At 43.7% G+C, this 20,497-nt stretch overlaps 1 protein-coding gene and 1 pseudogene across 1 annotated transcript in view; one reads left to right on the top strand and one right to left on the bottom strand.

Annotated features, from left to right (window-relative positions):
* The first annotated feature begins 1,230 nt into the window (after positions 1–1,230).
* Positions 1,231–20,497, top strand: part of STARD8 (StAR related lipid transfer domain containing 8) — an 86,844-nt gene continuing 67,577 nt past the window's right edge. Inside the window, exon 1 of the mRNA XM_023764612.1 lies at positions 1,231–1,450. Within this exon, the coding sequence (XP_023620380.1) occupies positions 1,406–1,450 (45 nt within the window). The 5' untranslated portion in view covers positions 1,231–1,405. The remainder of the gene's footprint in view (positions 1,451–20,497) is intronic.
* Positions 10,024–11,493, bottom strand: LOC102436616 (annotated as a pseudogene).

Raw genomic sequence — 20,497 nt, 5'->3', positions numbered from 1 at the left:
TTCAAAGCAGGCTTCAGTCCTTCTAGGGTCCCAGCATTTGGCCCTTTGATCATCTCGGGTCTCTGAAAGGGAAGTGAGGCCAGGGGGAGTAAGTTATTCTGGGCCTTGTGATGACATGTGCCTCAAGAGACCCAAGCCTGGCCTTTTGCCATGGGGTCTCTGGGAGCCTTCTGGCTGCCAGCCATGGCACTCTGCCTGAGGAGCCTTGGGAGAGGAGGAATCGCTGCTTCTTAATGGCTTCCTGCCCAGAAAGTCTCTAGAACTGCTTACTGCTAACTCTACTGAAAGAACAGAGTTCAGTGCATCCAGAGTGTCAGGTTCAGCTAGCAGGCTAAACTTCTGGACCCGGAGAGGTCTGAGCATGGGAGTGACTAAAGGAGGTAAGACATCATCTCCTCAGAAGATGTTCATAAAAGGACATACACCTAGGCTATCTGAGCTAGGAGAGTGCTGTGATGACCTGAGTCAGGGGGATGGAGGATATGGCCTTTGAAAACTCAGATTCTCATTGGGGCATTACCTGACTTCCTATGGATTCTAAGGACAGCACAGAAGTTCTGAGAGGAGCTGTGACTGTTGGCCAGAATGGAGATTTACCCTGTTCTTAACCCCAAACAGGAGTCATACAATAATAGACTTAGAGACTTGTGACCCTGACTCTCATTATATAGCCCAGAAAACTGAGACCCAGAAAGGAAGGGAAATTCTGGAGGTGTCAAAGTGAATTGTGATTCCTGACTTTAGTGCAGGGCTGGAGAATGACCCCTTAACCCAGGGCCCAGAACTTCCAGTTTGAGAAGGTTTCCTAAGGCTATAGCTTTTCCCCATCCACCAACTGCCTTCACACCTACCTGGGGCTCTCCTCCCTGGGCCTTTTCTTTGGAACTTTTTCCACAGCCCCTGTGTGGTCTTGTAACCAGAGGCCCCCAAGGAGAACTGGTGTGTCACTGGGCAGTTGGAAAGTAAGCAGGCATGCTGGAATGCAGGTGTTGGGACTGGCTGGTGAGCACGCAGGCAGGCTGGACATTCCAAGCTTGGAAACTGTAATGTTCAGGGAATTTCAGTTGTCATTGCTGTCCAGTCCCAGCCAACTGGTTAACGGTGCCCAGTTTGAATCAGTGACCCGCCTCCTGGTCCCTCCTCTTTAGCTAGCCTCCTCTCTTCCTCCTTTCTTTCCTCCCTCCCTCAGCTAACCCTCTGGGAGGCGCTTGGAGTGGAGGCAAGCTGAGCTCAGGATAGCCGCTGCTTTCAACTTCTCCCCTCTCTGTGCAGTGCTGGCTGATGGAGCATTGGGTCAGGCTGGCTTTCACCGAACCCCTGGTCCCCTGTAGCCTAGTCCCCAGAGAGGGAGAGGCCTGTTCCCAGCAGAACTCTACCGGGCCCTGCCAGCTTCCCGCGCCCCACCATGCCTCTGCTGGATTTTTTCTGGGCTTGTTTCAGGAAAGTGACGGTAAGTGGCTTCCCAGCCCCAGCCTACCCACTGCTCTGGGGAGAAGGAGGCAGCTGGGGACAACTGCAGGCTGGCTGGAAGGCAGATGGGCTTCTGAGACTACCTTGGCACTAGAAAGACTTGGGTTCAAGTCTCACCATTGTCATTTAACCAGCTCTGTGATCTTCTGTAACCTTCCCAGGAAAATGAGTAGGCTAGCTGGCTCTTTTTCATAAAACTTGTCTTTGTTGCCTACCTGGCCTTGCCACTTAAGGCAATATTCTTAACCACTTTGAGCCCCCCCTTCCCCCCAGTTTCCTCAGCTTTAAAATGAAGACAACAGCAATACCAACTTTATAGGGTGAAGAGATTGGTGTTATTATTGGTATATTAAATGTTTACAAATATAAGCGGTAATGTGTGTAAAGTTCCTAACGTGATGACTGGTATGTGGCATCCACAATGGTAACTATTATGATTATTATTATTACTTATTTCCATCAACATTTATCAAGCACCTTCTCTGTGTTTGGCACCATAGGAGTTACCTAAAGGCACAAAGGGACATAGCTTATGTCCAAAGAGAAGGTAGGAAAAGTGACAAATATTTATCAAGCATCTACTATATGCCAGACTCTATGCTACATAGTCAGTTAAATATTTGCTGAGTACTGTTATATCCTGGACTCAGGGAATACAGGAGCACATCAGGACCCACAGGCTGTGTAGGGCATGATTTCTGCTCTCAAGAACCAAGGAACTGATATTTATTTAGTATCCTCTATGTACCAGACATAGGCACTTTTTTCATTTTTGGGATTGGTTCTTTAAAATGATTTCTTCATTAAAATAGTTGTATCACCCCGGCTCAGTTGGTTGGAGCATCATCCCATACATCAAAAGGTGGTGAGTTCTGGATGTGAGGGCGATCTGGCTGCGACATCTGTCACCCCATTGATCGCCAGGGTTGATTCGGCTGATCTGGCTGGCTAGGCGGGTGTCCCCCTCCTCCCTCACCGATCCATGTGCGTCCCTCCCGAAGCTGCGCGCTCGGTCGAAGAGGACGACCTTCCCCCCCGAGGAGAGGACCGGTCTTCGGTCAAGGGTATACGAGTAGCTGCGCTCCCCTGCTAGAACCTCCAAACAAGCTCTCAAAAGGTGGTGAGTTCGATTCCTGGTCAAGGCACAGAGGTTTCGGGTTTGAACCTCAGTTGGGGCACATGGGAGAGGCAACCAATCTATGTTTCTCTCTCGCATCTCTTCTCTCTCTCTCTCTCTCTCTCTCTCTCCCCTCTCTCTCTCTCTAAAATAAATTAAAAATTGAAAAAATAGTTGCATCTTCTTACTGAGACAACTTTGAAAATAGAGAACTAGAGGGGAAAAATGAACTACCATCATTATTTTCAACTAGAAGCCCGTCGCACGAAGATTCGCTCAATAGGCCTTCCTTCCCCTGGCTGCTGGCACTGGTTTTCCTCTGGCACCTGGAACCCAGGCCTTTGGTCCAGCCGCAGTGGAGAAGCCAAGCCTTCAGGCTAGGCTTCTCCCCTCCAGCCACAGCGAGGCTTGGCATCTCCACTGCGACTGCAGCAAGGTTTGGCTTCTCTGCTGCGCCCACAGTCTTCAGTCTTCAGTCTTCAGTCTTCACTCCAGCCGGAGCCTTCAGTCTTCGCTCTGCACCTGCAAATGCAAATTAATCGCCATCTTTGTTGGGTTAATTTGCATAATCGCTCTGATTGGCTGGTAGGCATAGTGGAGTGACACCAATTTGCATGTTTCTCTTTTATTAGTGTAGATACCCAGGAAAATCACTATTAACATTTTAGTGTATTTCTTTCAGTTTTTTTTTTCATCTACAGTTCTTTTTTCATCTTTCAAAGCTGTGATTCTCCACTATGCATATATTATTTTTGAAGGCAATTTTTAATTTTAACACTATAAAATAGACATATGGAATGTATCAAACTACAGAGTAGACTTTGGACAAAGAGCAATACTGGGAAGCGATAAAATGAAAAAAAAATTTTTTTGTATTCTGTAACTCATTTTATTATCAGAAGCTTCATTACCAGAAATAGAATTGCTAGAAGACTGGATGGGAGAACAATGATTATTTGGAGCCCTCTATATGCCACGCACTGTGCTAAGTGATCTGTGTGTGCCATTTCATTTTACCTTGCACAACAATCCTATGACAGGTTAGGAAACTGAGTCATGAGAGTCCCAGACACATGCCCAGAAGAGTAGGAATTTGAACCCAGATCTTTCATAATTCAGCTTAACCACACATCCACTTGTCATGACAAGGGCTTGTTGAGAATCAGTTGTTTCCCACAGAAATTTTCTTTTTCTTTATATGTATACTAGTGACCTGGTGCATGAAATTCATGCACATTAAAAGAAAATTAATTAGAGGAAATATTTTAATATTGCTATTTGCCTTTTCTCTATAATAGAATTGTCAGAGATGAAAGAAAATTAATAAAATGTATATGAAAATCTTCCTCCTGTCAGAGTCTGGGGCATGCCACGGGAATCAGAGTCAAGTTCCTGCCCACCCATGTGTGCCATGAAGTCATGTGAGACCCAGACCCGGCCAGCCCCACTCCCGTCAAGCCCCACCAGGTAGGGGGCGTGGCCTCAGGTACCTGGCTCAGCACCAGTGCAGGGGCCACAGCCTGAGGTCCCCCGGCCTGGGCCAGGGCAGGGAGCATGCCTTGAGGTCCCCGTCAAGCTCTGCTGGGGTGGGGGCACAGCCTCAGGTGCCCTGGCCTGGCACTGGGGCAGGGGGTGCAGCCTGAGGTCCCCCAGCCTGGGCCAGGGTGGGGTCATGCCTTGAGGTTCTTTGTCAAGCCCCGTGAGTGGGGGGCATGGCCTGAGGTCCCTGTCAAGCCCCACCAGGCAGGGGCGCAGCTTCAGGTCCCCTGGCCCGGCCCAGCACCACACAGCCTCAGGTCCCTGCTGATTGCTCATTAAGGCTCGTTATGGGAACTTGGCCTCCACTGTGGGTGCAGCCATCTTGTATTATGGAATCCCTGCCTCTGATGTGGGTGCAGCCATCTTGACCGTTATGGTGTGACGGTCAATTTGCACATTTCCTCTTTATTAGATAAGATTTATTGTAGACAGAATTAGAGATGTCTCCCATTTCCCCCTCTTTACTCCTTTCCACCCAGCCTCTACCCCCCACCCCCAGGTCTTCACCACCCTATTGCCCATGTCCATGGGCTATGCACATAAGTATATAAATTCTTTGGCTTATATCTCCTCATCCCCCCACCCCTACATCGAGGTATGTTAGTCTGTCCCATGCTTCCATGTTTTGGGTCTTATTTTGTTGGCCAATTTATTTTGTTCATTAGATTCCACAAATAAGTGAGATCATGTGATATTTGTCTTTCTCAGATTGGCTTATTTTACTTAGCATAATAGTCTCCAGGTCCATCCATGTTGCCCCAAAGGGTAAGCGATCCCTCTTTTTTACAGATGCATAGTATTCCATTGTGTAAATGTCCCACAGCTTTTGTATCTATTCATCTACTGATGGGCACTTGGGCTGTTTCCAAATTTTAGCTATTGCAAATAATGCTGCTATAAATAAAAGGTTTATATATTTTCCTGATTGGTGTTTCAGGGTTTATAAAATATATTTCCAGAAGTAGGATTGCTGGGTCAAAAAGCAGTTCCATTTTTAATTTTTTGAGGAAACTCCATACTGTTTTCCATAGTGGTTGCACCAATCTGTATTCCCACCAGAAGTGTACTAGGGTTCCCTTTTCTCAACATCCTTGTCAGCACTTGTTATTTGTTAATTTAATTTATTGATGATAGCCATTCTGACAGGTGTGAGCTGATATCTCATTGTGGTTTTAATTTGCACTTCTCTGATGATTTGTGGCTTTGAGCATTTTTTTATGTCTCTTGGCGATTTGTATGTCCTCCTTGGAGAAGTATCTGTTTAGGTCTTTTGCCCATTTTTTAATTGGATTGTTTGCCTTCCTCTTGTTGAGTTGTACGAGTTCCTTATATATTTTGGAGATTAATTCCTTATCAGATGTATCATTGGCAAATATATTCTCCCATACAGTGGGTTCCCTTTTCATTTTGATGGTGGTTTCTTTTGTTGTGCAGAAGCTTTTTATTTTGATGTAGTCCCATTTGTTTATTTTTCCTTTGTTTCTCTTGCCCTAGGAGATGTATCAGCAAAAAGTCTGCTACATAAGATGTCTGAGATTTTACTGCCTGTGTTTTCTTCTAGGATTTTTATGGTTTCCTGGCCTACGTTTAAGTCCTTTATCCATTTTTAGTTTATCCTTGTGTATGTTGTAAGTTGGTGGTCTAGTTTCATCTTTTTGCATGTGTCTGTCTAGTTTTCCCAGCACCATTTCTTAAAGAGACTATCTTTACTCCATTGTATGCTCTTGCCTCCTTTGTCAAATATTAATTGACTGTAATAGTATGGGTCAATTTCTGGGGTCTCTGTTCTATTCCATTGGTCTATATGCCTGTTCTTGTGCCAGTACCAGGCTGTTTGGATTACATATATTATTTTTATTCTGATTTGAAATTCCTTTAGCTCAAATTTCCCCTAAGGCATATTTTAATGTTTGTGTAGTATGTCATCGAGTTCACTTGCTGCAATTCAGTTAATCATTGCCTTAATATTTTAAAATTAATTTTTATTTTTTAATCATGGTTTTAAATAATATTACAGTAAACATCGTTTGAGTCTTTTTTTTGGTAGTGATTCCCAAAGATGGAATTTCTAAGCTAAAAGGGTATGACCAATTTTTTATGGCCATGGATATGATTATCAAATGGTTTTATCAAGAGGGTCCCACTGGCAGTGAACAAGCTCTGATGGCTATCTGTCCTTCGGAGGACCAGCTGACAGCTCTCAGGCAATAAGACGAGTGGGCAGCTGCTAAACGTGCCTCCAGACAGAAGGGGAAGTCAAGCTATCAAACATCTACTGGCTGGGCAGTGACTGAGCATTTGGGGGTCAGTGCTGCTCCTCTGCTCCCTTCCAGGGTCATCTATTATTTGGGAGATGCCAATTTGGTAACTGAAAGCCTTTGAGGTCTATAAGGTAGAAAGGATGATGCTCCAAGTGAGGTCTAAACAGTGATCCCACCAATTCATTAACTGCGGTGGTAATCTTCACCGCAAGCCATTGTTTTCCTGCTTTTATAGATGGAGAAAGGACCTTGGGAGCTACTCAGAAATGTTTACAATGTCACTCAGGTATGATTGATAGAGTTGGGGTCTGAACTTCTAAGTCCACACTCTTCTTGACACTGTATGGCTTTCCACATTTCAACCTAGTAGGAAGACTTTCAAACAACTAGCTTGACTATGAGAGGATAAATTGAAGTCTGGGACCCTTGGAAGTAAAGATCACTTCCAGTGGAAGGGACGTGGAAAGTTTTCATAAGAGGTCACATTTGGACTGAGACTGAGGCTTGAAGGAAGAGAAGAGTTTGTCAGTCCAAAAAGGAGAAAAGACATTCCAGGCATGCCTGGCAGAGGGAACTCCATGAGCAAGAGTCTGGAGGCAGTCAAGTGGTGGTGGGTTGGGAAAAGGGCTGGTTTCATGATGTGCCTCAAGTGCAGGGTTTGAGGGAAGAGGAGCTAGAGAGGGGGAACTAGGGGCTGCCTCCCATAGGGTTTGGAATTGATCCATGGGTTTGCGATCCTAACCTAGAGGGGGTCCCAAATGAGATTTTCAATAATCTGCAGTGAAATGAGAGAAAAGTGGAGATAACGTAGTGCAGTTTTCAGAAAGCTAAATTAATTCAACTCAAAAGACTTTTCTGTATTTGGAGATTATTATGTCCTTATGGGTATGGGGTTCAAATGATCTTTCTTTAATGAAATAAGAGTGAGAGATTTTTAAAATTCTCTGATCTCAGAAAAATAAAAATATTTGTCACCTCTGACTGTTCCCCTATTTAATTATTTAAACATTGTCTTCCCCATCCATGAAATTCCAAAGTCTGGAGACTGTTGTGTTAGGGGCCAGGGAAATTTTAATAAAATATGGATATAATTAAATGGATGATTTTAAGAAAAGTGCTCTAGCAGTCTCAGATGGCGACAATGTGGAAGGGCCCACATGGTGATATGGAGTCCAGTAAGGTAGCTACGATGGCAGTGAGGATGGGTATGGAGGATATGAGAGATAGGTCTAATGATAAGGACAGGGCAAGGGGAAAGTGAAAGTGCTTGAGAGGTTTGATGCCCAAATGGCACTACCACCACCCTGGCCAACCATTTTGGGTGCTTAACATAGATTTAAATCCCTTTATGCTCATTACCTCAATCTTTTTAGACTCCAGCAAACACTCCCACCCCGTGCTAACCTCTTAGAAATTGTTGGGCTAAGAAAACCCCAAGAAAGGCCAGGGACCTCTAGTCCAGGTCCTAGACACTAGCACTCACACACACATTCACTCATATGTATAGCCACAAACAGAATTTACACATGTGTTTGTGCACACTCTCAGCTCCACATACACATGCATAGACATGCCATTCAAGCCCACATAGAGACAAACACATGCAAATGCACATGCATAGATAGACAGTTCACAGCCACAAGCATGTAAACTCACATACAAATGCCTGTATGCACATACAGACGTAGGCACACTTGCACATTAACACATGCCTTCCCATGCACAAGCACAGCATGCAGATACACATGGACCCAGGAACATACACAAAATTATGTAGACATACAGAAGCACGCACCCAGTGCAAAGACATGTGCATGCACATGTACACAGAGGGCTGTGGCAGATGCCAATCAACACATGGTTAGATCTCAGGGAAAGGAGGCAGCCTGCCAGACCACCACACACTCTTTAGCTGAAAGGGCCCTTTTAGATAATCTAATTCAACCTTCTTGGAGTTCTGATGGGGAAACTGAGTCCCTGGCATCCCACACCATATGGAGCTCTCTCTCAGCTGGGGAGGCATGAGGAGTGGGGAAACAGAAACGTGGGTTTGAATTCCACATCCCTACCCCCACTCAACACACACACACACACACACACACACACACACACACACACACACACTAGCTGTGTGCCTTTGAGCAAGTCCTCTCAGTTTCCTACTCTGCAAAATCAGTGCCTGTCTCACAGAGATGTCACTAGGATTTGGGGAGGTTGTCTTTAAAGTAACCAGCATGAAGTGGGTGGTCAACACACATGACTTGTTAGAAGCAGATTTCCAAACTGTATACAGAGCACCAAAGCAAAGAAAAACTATTATTCCATATTTGGAAACTCCAGGGTTAAGGTCTCAGGTCATATCTGCTCTTTTGCTACAGCCTCCACCCCCAACTCTCTACTCTGGACTTGCTTGAGTCTAGGATGAGAAGCGATCCATTTGGGAGCTGAAGGATGACACCTTAGAAGCCAAGAATACTTGAAGGTGGCAAGAAGTCAAGCCAGGGCCCAGGACTGCTTTGAGCTGCATTGGGGTTTAGGGGCAGCCAAGGGACAAGATGCTTGGATGTGAGATAAACCCAGTATAAATAGTTCCATACGTGTCTGATGTGTCTTCCCTGGAGATCTGTGGGCCCCGAGGTTATCTATGGTCTCTCAGAACAACCAAGCACACATATGAGTGCCCCCATCCCAGCCTCACACTTTCACACATACACACACAGAACTGTTTATTTGATGTGTCCTTTTGCCCCCTTCCAGCACCTAGCATGGTGTTATGTATATAGCAAGTACCCAGAACATGGATCCTCTCTCATGTTACTCTCTTGTATCAAATGGGCATATCATTTCCTGGAGAGGACTGGCCTAGGAGGTGGAGAATCTGGCTAGAGCTCCATCTCAGCCATGACTTCTGGGTGACTTTGAGAGAGCAATACTAGCTGCTGTCCTTCAGTTCTTTCCTCTTATAAGGTAGGTAGATAGTCACACAATATCAAAGATGGAAAGGCCCGTAGAAGTCATCTGTTCCTCCCTCCAAACTACTGATGAGGAAACTGAGGCTCAGGCAGGGAAGAGATGTGCCCAAGGCCACACAGGTGGTCAGGATACAACTGGATCTATACATGGTCTATGTAATAGACTGTAATCTCCCCTTATTTTGTGGCAAAATCTAAACATAACCTGTCTCTGGTAGTATCTAACAGCAATCACAGGCAGGGCATCTAGACACATGCCACACACACACATGCATACATCCACACACGTGGTAATAATGCTGTCTTCCCTACCCACAGGGCTTCTATGGGAGGCAAAGCAAATCATGTACAGTAAAGTCCCTGATAAACAGGGAAGCTTTATAGAGGTTAGCCTCCAAGTCATGGTCCAACAAGGGACACCATGCTTTTTCTGAATCATTGTCCTCACATACTTAAAAAAAAACAAACAAAAAAAAACCTCTCACCAAAATGAGTTTTATTTATATTTCCTACAGAAACAGTGATTGGTAATTCATGGCACTTGGTAATTTGTCTAGACACAAAAGAAGGTGTATGAAATAAATAAATGCCATTTTGAAGAGTCTTCTGTCACAATTTCAAGATAGGCCTGCTCAGCCAAATCTAATACTATTCCTTCAGTACTTTATAAATGGAATTTTCTTCTACTTGTATCTATTTCCTGGGGCTTATGGACCCATTCATATTTTCCATATTTAGAATCAAAGGTTCCTTTCTGAAGAGATCTTAATTTTAAGGTAAAACATGGCCCAAGTCCCTGAATTTCCACTTTCTTTTCACTCTTCAATATCTGTGAAATCTGAGGAAGATATAATCCCATTGATTGTGGAATGCGGCAACCTGCCTTCCGATAAATTGAGAATTATGGGGAAAGAGAGATGCAAACACCCATCCAACAGAATGATCCAGCCATATTGTAAAATTATTCAGAGTTATTTTAGGTATATGTTCTGTGGGGTCCTCGCCTCTTCTCTTAATTTCTTTATACAGACGAACACTGTTCATTTGGTCCATTTGGCAAGTGACTAAGAATTTATCCACTTGGTGTTTTACGATCTTCATTAATATTGATCAGATCTGTGAAATCTCTTGAGATGCACTGTGGGACTTTTTTTTCAGAGCCAGTCTTCTGTAATAAACATGTGAGTTTGGTATAACTGTGGAGAGCTGTTCACAGAGTCGTACTATTCTCCCATGAGATCTAGCTGATGTTGTAATGACAACCTTGGGAGAAGTTTGTTGCAGTTAGAAGCAAGTTCATATGTAGCTTCATCATAAGCCACCTCTTCATCATTAGGGTCTACTGTGGTTTCATCATACACTCAGTGGTTATTGATGGTGTTGGGTATAGACTTTGGTGGAGCCTTATTACCAAGAGCCTATATCTCTTTTTTAAGTTTTTTCTTAGCTGCCAACTTTTCCTTCTGCTGTGGCGGTTTCCACCACATGAACATTACGTGTCACCACTGTTTGTTCTTAATCTCCAAAATGCTGAAGGCTGGAGGAAAGGCAGAGGCTTTTAGGAGTTGGACCCCGCTTTCTGTTGTCCCATCCTCAATGACTGCATCCTCCTGAGGTTCTTCGGTAGCACCTTTGCATTTCCTTCTGCTGCTGCCAGCCTTCTCTTTGGTGTTTGCTCCTTGGAGTCTGTACAGAAAACTGGTCTCACACACTTAGTCACACATCTGAGTGCATATGTGTATGAGGGCTCTCCTGTATTCACCCAAGGACACACTCTCAAGTATCCTCTCCTGTTCATGAGCTCCCACGGTGTGCATGGAACTTTCAGTTGGCTGCCTGGGCACCTGTTCACATGGGTGTGTGCTTTTACATCCCCTCCACAGGCTCATCTTCATGCACATACATATGATCATATAAATACGTGTTCTCAAGTGTGCTTGTTCACACCCTGGGCCCTCACTGTACCAGACCAGCTTGTAGATTCCCAATCTTTGCCTGGAATTAGCATGGCAGGATATAAGGTGAGAGTGTGACAATGACTGGTGATTCAGCAGTTCTGCTCTCAGTTCCCAAGATGTCTCTACTTTTCCAGATCTTTGCCCTTGTCATCCCAAGCAAGATCAATTTGCCACATGTAGTGCGTATTTTCTGTAGGAGGGGCAGGAGGGAGTGTAGAGAATTTAAAAGAGGATATGAATGCATAGAAACCCTTAAATATTTCTGAATGCCATTCCCACATTCCATGTAGACATCTTCTTTACCAAGTGGATGGCCAGCCATTGATGCATACCTCCAATGATGTGGAGCTCACCACCTATTCAGGTAGCTTGTCTCATCTTAGGATACTACCATAGATACCTTAACCAGCCTGAGTTTGGGTGTGTATATCTGAGACTGGTACAAATGGCCACCTCTCAATTACTGGGTCCAAAGAAAGGAGTTTTGACATAGATCCTCAAGTCATGGCAAAACCACTTAGCAAGAGCAGCATAGGGCCATATACCCCAAAGAAGGAGGTTTCACCTCCAGGACCCCTCTCTATGGTTCCACAGCCCAGTCAAATAATGTGTCAGTTGAGTGTTGGGTACTGGCTCCCGACATGGGTGAAAAATCCACACTGGGGATTGTTCCTGTGTGGCTAATTATAAATCACCTAGATGCTAACATATGCTATGTATCTGTGAAACACAGGTCCATGAGCTGAGGGGAAAGAATAGGCCATTGGCATAGATGGACTTAAAGAGAGCTGTGAGTTCGTTTCTGGGCGATCTAGGAAGCTTTCTCAGTAGAGTTTCCTGGCTCAGAACAGAAGGCAGCTTGGTGTGGCAGAAAGAGCATTGAACAAGGAGTTAGATTGACCTGGATGTAATGTCCACCTTTGCCACATCTAGGCTGAGTAGTCTTGAGCAAGCCACCTCTCCTCAGTGGATTTGCCACTGCTACAAGCCTGGCACATGGTAGATGGGAAATCGGAATGGAATCTTGAAGGATGATCCATAAAGGAAAGAAGAAGGGCAAGTTCTTCAAGGAAGAGTAAAGTTAGAGATAGGAGAGGTAGAAGGCACAGAGCCAGGAGACTTGCCACGGATGTAAGCATTGAGTATGAATGGTCATGGGAGAAGGGGCCAAAATGAGACATTTGCAAATTTGTGTGTGGGAGCTCGACCTTGGTGTTCTTGATGCAGTGAAAAGACCAGGACCTCTAGAATAAGAAGACATGATGTCAAGCCCTTTACATCTGATCCACAACTTGCTAGCTGTGTGTCTTTGAGAAAATTACTTCATCCTCCAAGCTTTAGTTTCTTCTCTGCAAAATGGAGCTAATAATAGTACCCACCTCATAAATTGTTATGAGGCTTAAGTGAATTCATATGTATAAACAGCTTAGAAAAGTACCTGGTCTGCAAGCATTAACCATTGTTATTATTTATATACTGAGAAAAATTATAATTCCTACCTCATAAAGCTGTAGTGAGGACCACATGAAATAATGATGGTAAAGCTTGTTGATATGTTTTCTTGTTGTTTTTTTTAAATCTTGAAGGAAATGGTGGTGGGGGGCTTCCTTGGGCTGAGAATAGCCTTCAGGAATTCATACTTTTACTCATTCAACCAAGCAATATGGATTCAGGCTCTACTATATGGCAGGCTCTGGGCAGATCTATAATGGTTAGCAAAATTGTTGTAGGTCCCTACCCCTGGAACTTTCTGTCTAGTAGATACAACATGAGAGTTTTTCCTCACTCACAACCCCCAAGTACCCTGTAGGTGGGTATGACTGATTTATTCCAGAAAATGTCGGGCATGAAACTTTCTGATTAGTTAGCAATTGTAGTCTCTCTAACAGCAGTATGTGGCAATCCCACCTGGTTGGCAAGGTAAAGGGATGGCAATACTGGCATCCAGGGTACTTCCTGCATCAGCACAGCCTGGGTATGGGTATGGGAAGTTCACTCCTAATGCTTGCCCCCCTTCCCCAGTTGTCCATCTCAGCAAAATGGGTGTAGCTTGCTCAAGAGTCATCTGAGATTAGACAATGTTTGTTTTGAGCAGTGGGAGAGATGGGGATGAGCCCTTGGTAGGTAAGATGGGAAGTAGGAAGCAAAGCTTTGACTCTGACATGTCTTGGACACAAATTATTTTTAAAAAATATAATTCACTATATATCTTTTTATTGTTTTGGGTTTTTCTTCTATGACTATGTATCTATAATTTATTTTTATATTTGTTGATTATAAATAACTAATTGTATAGAGAAACAAAATAGAAAGACATAAAATAATAAAAATGCTAAGATACTTTTTTATTTATATAATGCTTTATGCTTATAAAATATTTATCTAATTCACTTAACTTTTTACACAGTTTTTACTTTAAAATGTCCTTACAACAAATATCTACACAAAAACTTGTACCTAAATGTTCAGAGCATCATTATTTATTATAGTAGAAAAGTAGAAAAAACCCAGATGAGTGGATAAATGAAAGGGGTATATACAAACAATGAAATATTATTCAGCTATAAAGAGGAATGAAGTAATAATACATGCTACAACATGGGTGAACCCTGGAAACATTATGCCAAGTGAAAAAAAGCCAGTTACAAAATACCACATATTGCATGATTCCACTTATATTAAGTTTCTAAAATAGTCAAATTTCTGGAGACAGAAAGTAGAGTTGCCTGAGAATTGGGTAGGGTGGGAGGCAATTAGGGGTTACTGCTAATGGGCATTGCCTTTCTTTTTGAAATAATGCAAATGTGTTAAAATTGTGATGGTGGTTACACATTCTATGACTATATTAAAAATCATGGAATTGTACACTTTCAGTGGGCCATTTGTCTGATATTTGAATTAAATCTCAATAAAGCTATTTTTAAAAATATGCCTACATCGTTTTCCCCAGAATCCACCAGCTAAATTTCCAGGCACTTCAGTTTTTTTTTCTTTATTGATTAAGGTATTACATATGTGTCCTTACCCCCCCCCCCCACACTCCCCCCCCTCAGCCCCCGCTCATGCTCTCACCCCCCTGGTGTCTGTGTCCATTGGTTAGGCTTATATGCATGCATACAAGTCCTTTGGTTGATCTCTCCCCCTTACCCCACCCTCCTCTGCCTTCCCTCTGAGGTTTGAGTGTCTGATTGATGCTTCTCTGTTTCTGGATCTGTTTTTGTTCATCAGTTTATGTTGTTCATTATATTCCACAAATGAGTGAGATCATGTGATATTTTTCTTTCTCCGACTGACTTATTTCGCTTGGCATAATGCTCTCCAGGTCCATCCATGCTGTTGCAAATGGTAGGAGTTCCTTCTTTTTTACAGCAGCATAGTATTCCATTGTGTAGATGTACCACAGTTTTTTAATCCACTTATCTGGTGATGGGCACTTAGGCTGTTTCCAAATCTTAGCTATGGTAAATTGTGCTGCTATGAATATAGGGGTGCATATATCCTTTCTGATTGGTGTTTCTGATTTCTTGGGATATATTCCTAGAAGTGGGATCACTGGGTCAAATGGGAGTTCCATTTTTAGTTTTTAGAGGAAACTTCATACTGTTTTCCACAGTGGCTGCACCAGTCTGCATTCCCACCAGCAGTGCATGAAGGTTCCTTTTTCTCCACATCCTCGTCAGCACTTATCGTTTGTTGATTTGTTGATGATAGCCATTCTGACAGGTGTGAGATGGTACAGCATTGTCATTTTGATTTGCATTTCTCAGATGATTAGTGACTTTGAACATGTTTTCATATGCCTCTTGGCCTTCTGTATGTCCTCTTTTGAAAAGTATCTATTTAGGTCTGTTGCCCATTTTTTGATTGGACTGTTTATCTTCCTTTTGTTAAGTTGTATGAGTTCCCTGTAAATTTGGAGATTAAACCCTTATCGGAGATACCGTTGGCAAATATGTTCTCCCATGCAGTGGGTTTTCTTGTTGTTTTGTTGATGGTTTCTTTTGCTGTGCAGAAGCTTTTTATTTTTGATGTAGTCCCATTTGTTTATTTTCTCTTTAGTTTCCATTGCCCTAGGAGCTGTATTGGTGAAGATATTGCTTTGGCATATGTCTGAGATTTTGCTACCTGTGGTTTCCTCTAAGATTTTTATGGTTTCCCGTCTTACATTTAAGTAATTTACCCATTTTGAGTTTATTTTTGTGTATGGTGTAAGTTGGTGGTCTAGTTTCATTTTTTTTGCATGTATGTGTCCAATTTCCCAACACCATTTATTGAAGAGACTGTCTCGACTCCATTGTATGCTCTTGCCTCCTTTGTCAAATATTAATTGAGCATAGTGGTTTGGGTCGATTTCTGGGTTCTCTATTCTATTCCATTGGTCTATATGTTGGACAGAAATTCTTACTTTGAGTTCAGCTTCTTTGGTGCCAAAAAAATATCAGGGGGGCTGCGTGGATTGGAAGACCATACTTGACAATATGGCTTGTGGGAAAGGCTGCAGATCAGTATTGCTAGGTTTGTTCCCCCTCTCCCCCAAAATCACTAGAGAAAGTTAGAACTAATATTAGCTAACATTCATAGAGCACATATTATGTGGCAGGCACTATTCCAAGCCCTTGGCATGTATTAACTTATTTCACCATCACAATAACTCAGCAAAGCATCCTAATTTTAGAGAAACACAGGAATTTCAGTAATTTATCCAAGGTCATAGAGCTCTTAAGTGACAAACTTGGAATTTTAAACCCAGGTAATCTAGGTCTGAAGTCCATGTTCTATCCACTGTATTTATGTAATCTGTGCCTCAGTTTCTCTACCTATAAAATGAGGGTGTTAGATTGGTTTCTCTCTCAGAGTCCTTCTGGCTCTGGCACTCTCATTATATTTTTCTACTTTTTAAAAAATATATATATTTTATTGATTTTTTTATAGAGAAGAAGGGGGAGTTAGAAACATCAATGAGAGAGAAACATCGATCAGCTGCCTCCTGCACACTCCCTACTGGGGATGTGCCCACAACCAAGGTACATGCCCTTGACCAGTATTGAATCTGGGACCTTTCAGTCCGCAGGCCGACGCTCTATCCACTGAGCCAAACTGGTTAGGGCTATTTTTTTACTTTTTAAAATTGGATTTATTGAGGTGACAAAGGTTAATAAAATTATATAGGTTTTAGATGTACAATTCAATAATACATCATCTGCATATTGTATTGTGTGTTCACCACCCCAAGTCAAGTCTCCTTCCATCACCATTTATATCCCCTTTACCTTCTTATACCTCCTCCCATCCCTCTTTCCCTCTGGAAATTACCATACCGTTCTCTGTGTCTATGGGTTTTGTATTTTTTGCTTATTCCCTTCACCTTTTTCACCCAGCCGCACAATGCCCCTGCTCTCTGACAGCTGTCAGTCTGTTGTCTGTATCTATGAGTCTGTTTCTATTTTTTTTCTTAGTTTATTTTGTTCATTAGATTCCAAATATAAGTGAGATCATGTGATACTTGTATTTCTCTGACTGGCTTGTTTCACTTAGCATAATGCTCTCCAGGTCTATCCATGCTGTCCCAAAGGGTAAGATTTTCTTCTTTTTTTTTTACAGCTGCATAGTATTCCACTGTGTAAATGTACCACAGCTGTTTTATCCACTCACCTACTGATAGGCAGTTGGGCTTCCTCCAAATCTTGGCTTTGGTAAATAATTCTGTAATGATCATAGGATGCATATATTCTTTTTAATAAGTGTTTCAAGTTTCTTTGGATATATTCCCCGAAGTGGAATCATTAGATCATAAGGTAGTTCAATTTTTAATTTTTTGAGGTAACTCCACACTCTTTCACACAGTGGCTGTACCCATCTGCATTCCCACTAACAATTCATGAAGTTTGCCTTTTCTCCACATCCTTGCCAACACTCGTTGTTTACTGATTTATTGATGGTAGACATTCTGACATGTGTGATGTGATATCTCATTGTAATTTTAATTTTAATTTCTCTGATGATTAGTGACTTTGAACATCTCTTCATATGTCTACTGGCCATCTGTATGTCCTCTTTGGAGAAGTGTCTATTTAGGTCCTTTGTCTATTTTAAAATTGGATTGTTTGTTTTGTGACTTTCATAAGTTCTTATACGTTTGGGATATTACTCCTATCAGATGTATCTTTGGTGAATATGTCTCCCATACACTGGGTTGTCTTTTCATTTGTTGATGGTTTCCTTTGCTGTCTGGCACTCTCATTATATTCATATATACTTCTCTAAACTTCCAGGCCAAGTGAAAAAAAACCCTGCTCCCCAAATGTCAGTGATTTCCACTCAAGGTCCCTGGGGAGGAGAGGGAAGCCTAGGTCATGGAAATGAGCCTGCACTGGAGGCCAGCCCTCCCAGTGGCCCCTAGGTCCTGAGAACAGCTGGAGGTTTGTGAAATTCTGGGAGCCAGGTCCAGGACCTTGTCTGCATTTCCAAGCCACCAGTAAAAATAACAAGGAGCAACAATTCACTCCACCTGGGTTGGGATGTGGGGTCAGAGGTTTCACAGTGGGTTAGGGGAGTGGAGTTCTTTGACCCCACCCCTCTCCCACCTCTGAGCTGCTGTGGCTGTAGGCTGTCACCAGGGATCTTAGAGTCCAATTGCACATGTAGTTCAAAGGCTGAGGCTGCCAAGGGGCAGAGGAAAGGAAGTCCTGCACTTGGGAAACAGGGCTTGAGGCCCTAGAAAAGGGTATGGGCTGACTTTCTCTGGCCTTCCCTCTATCCTGGGTTGGATCACCCTGGGAACTTGAGAGAAGAATGTGGTATAATGATATAATGCAGTAGCTGCTAGAAATAGGACACTAATGTGCTAGCCCAGCTTAGGCCTCTTCTTTCTCTCTCTCTCTTAGCCTCAGTTTCCTCATCAACAACATGGGCAGAAGATTTCCTACTTTATAATTGATTGCAACAATGACATATCTGGGAAAGACCTGCCATTTGTAGGTGCTCAGCAAATGTGGGTTCAATTTGAGGAAAGTTGATTGGCTGGTCTACCTGATCCTGGGCCCATGGCTTGTACCCTCAGTGTCCTTGTGTATAACATAAGAGAAATTGTACTTTCCTAGGGAGAGCCTAAAATTGGGAACATCCTGTGCAAGTGAAAGGCAGTAGGAAACACTGATAATAGGACCCCGAGGCTCAGAAAGTGGGTGGTTTAGGTAATTCACCACTCCTCATATCCTCACACCTGGTTTAACTAGTCCAGAGTCTGGAAAAGAGACTCCATTCCACCCTGGAACCACTGCATCGCTCCCCTCCAGTCCCTTCCTGCATTCACCCTGTATAAGGCCCCTCTCCTGGAAGGACTCCCAAGCTCTGGGCAGGAAGGAGAGTCCCTGTTGGCCAGTGGGAAAGTAAAATCTTTGGGATATGACATTCCTGAGATTATCCAGAGAACCCCAGGGGGTTGTAGCTGCTAGCTTATTCTCCTTCCTAGCCCAGTTCTTGTTTGCTGTGGAAGCATGGAGGACAGTAGGCTGGGAAAAATGGAGCGGGGGTGGAGGGGCAAATGTTAGAAACTAGACCTGGAGAAGCCCTGTGGGTCAGGTGAGGAAATGAGGAGTGGGGAAGATGGAAATGAGGCCCTGCCAGGACTGGCAGGAGGGAATTAAGGTGAAAAGAGTCTAAGGCAGCAGGGATTTCTGTCACAGATTTATAAAATGATATGCCAATCAGCATTCTTGAGGCTATAGGTCAGGCACTCTTTTGGGGGTGAGTGAGTGGGTATTAGACCACAGTAGCCTTAGTGGGTAGGCAAGGGGAGTCAGGCCTTCTGAGAGGCCCCTCACTCCAAACTTGTAGGGATAACTCATATCCTCAGAGAGGAAATAAAGGGGAGATAGACCCTCTGGGGATTTCTCAAAAAAGTGATCCCAGACCCTGAGTTCTAGAAGACATTTCTTCCATTGCCATTTCCTGGCTGAGATTTTTCCTCATCCTCTTGTAATGGAAGGGTAAGAATTGTCAGAGACCCACCTATCAATATAGGCAACAAGTATGAAGCCCAGCAAAGAATTGGTCAAAGTCACATGATCAGGCCAAATGCCTGTGTTGATCATTCCTACTCTGAACCAGGTCTTCTCTGTCCTTTCCAGGGAAGAGATTGGCATCCTTCAGGGCTATAGCACCCCACTCCCAACAGACATCACAGCCTGAACATTAATGCATGATCCCAGGCCACTGGGATGGAATTTAAAAGTGGCCCCATGACACTAGTACTCTAATTTAGGACATGGTGGTACACTCAATCCAGCCTCAGTCCATACACCACTCTCCATGTACCCAGCTATCTCTACCCAGGACTCTGAGCACCTCTGAGGACCCAGCCTTCGTCTATCTACACCTGTGTTCAGCTCAATACAGCCCCTATTCTAGGCCTAGCCTGGAGGAGTTGGCTGAGTGCATAGAGCACACACATACACTCATGCACACACAAGTGGCCAAACTCGCTGCACCCCTTCCCAGTGGAGAGACCCCAAGAGACAGAAGAGTCAGCTCCTGAGGAGTCTGGGGAGCCTGATTCCCAAAGTGGCCATAGTCTCTGTTGGAAGAACACGGACTCAGCCTGGGGACTGTGAGAACTCACTCTGGAGGAAGGGAGGGTGCTGTGAATGGGGCTTTGTGTGGCTCAGCTGAGAGGGCTGGGGGAGGCTGGAATGTGAAGAACGTGCTCTCATGACTGGCCTCAGGCTTGGGCCTGTGGCATAGGGCTGGCCAGGAACTGAGGGGAAGCAGAGAAACCAGACAAAGAAAGGACAAAAAATGTCTTTAGGCTTGCCCTCAGCAAGATAAGGGCTGGTCGTAAAGCGCACAGGTTTAGCAGAGAGGATGACTGAGAACTCCATGGTCTGGACAAAGCCTGTTAGTAGCATTTGCAGCTTATCTCCAAGCAACCCCTCTCAGACCTCCCAGCTTCTGCAGCAACCAGCTTCTGCCCCATCCCCCTTTTGGCTCTCTCTTTTCCACTCTTTCAACATGATTACCTTAATCTCTCAAAAACTCCTGATCTGTCTTTTTATGTCTGGTCACTCTATCTGCCACTAGACTGCAAGCTCCTCAGGGGCAGGGACCATATCTGCTTCTGTGCAACTTTGCATATAGCGAGGTCTACCATAGATAGCACCTACTGGGCAATTTTGAGCAGGT

Source organism: Myotis lucifugus, unplaced genomic scaffold (genome assembly GCF_000147115.1).
Source record: "Myotis lucifugus unplaced genomic scaffold, Myoluc2.0 scaffold_4, whole genome shotgun sequence".
NCBI classification, from domain to species: domain Eukaryota; kingdom Metazoa; phylum Chordata; class Mammalia; order Chiroptera; family Vespertilionidae; genus Myotis; species Myotis lucifugus.
Note: the sequence above shows the minus strand (reverse complement) of the source record. Positions and strands in the feature narration are given on the sequence as shown.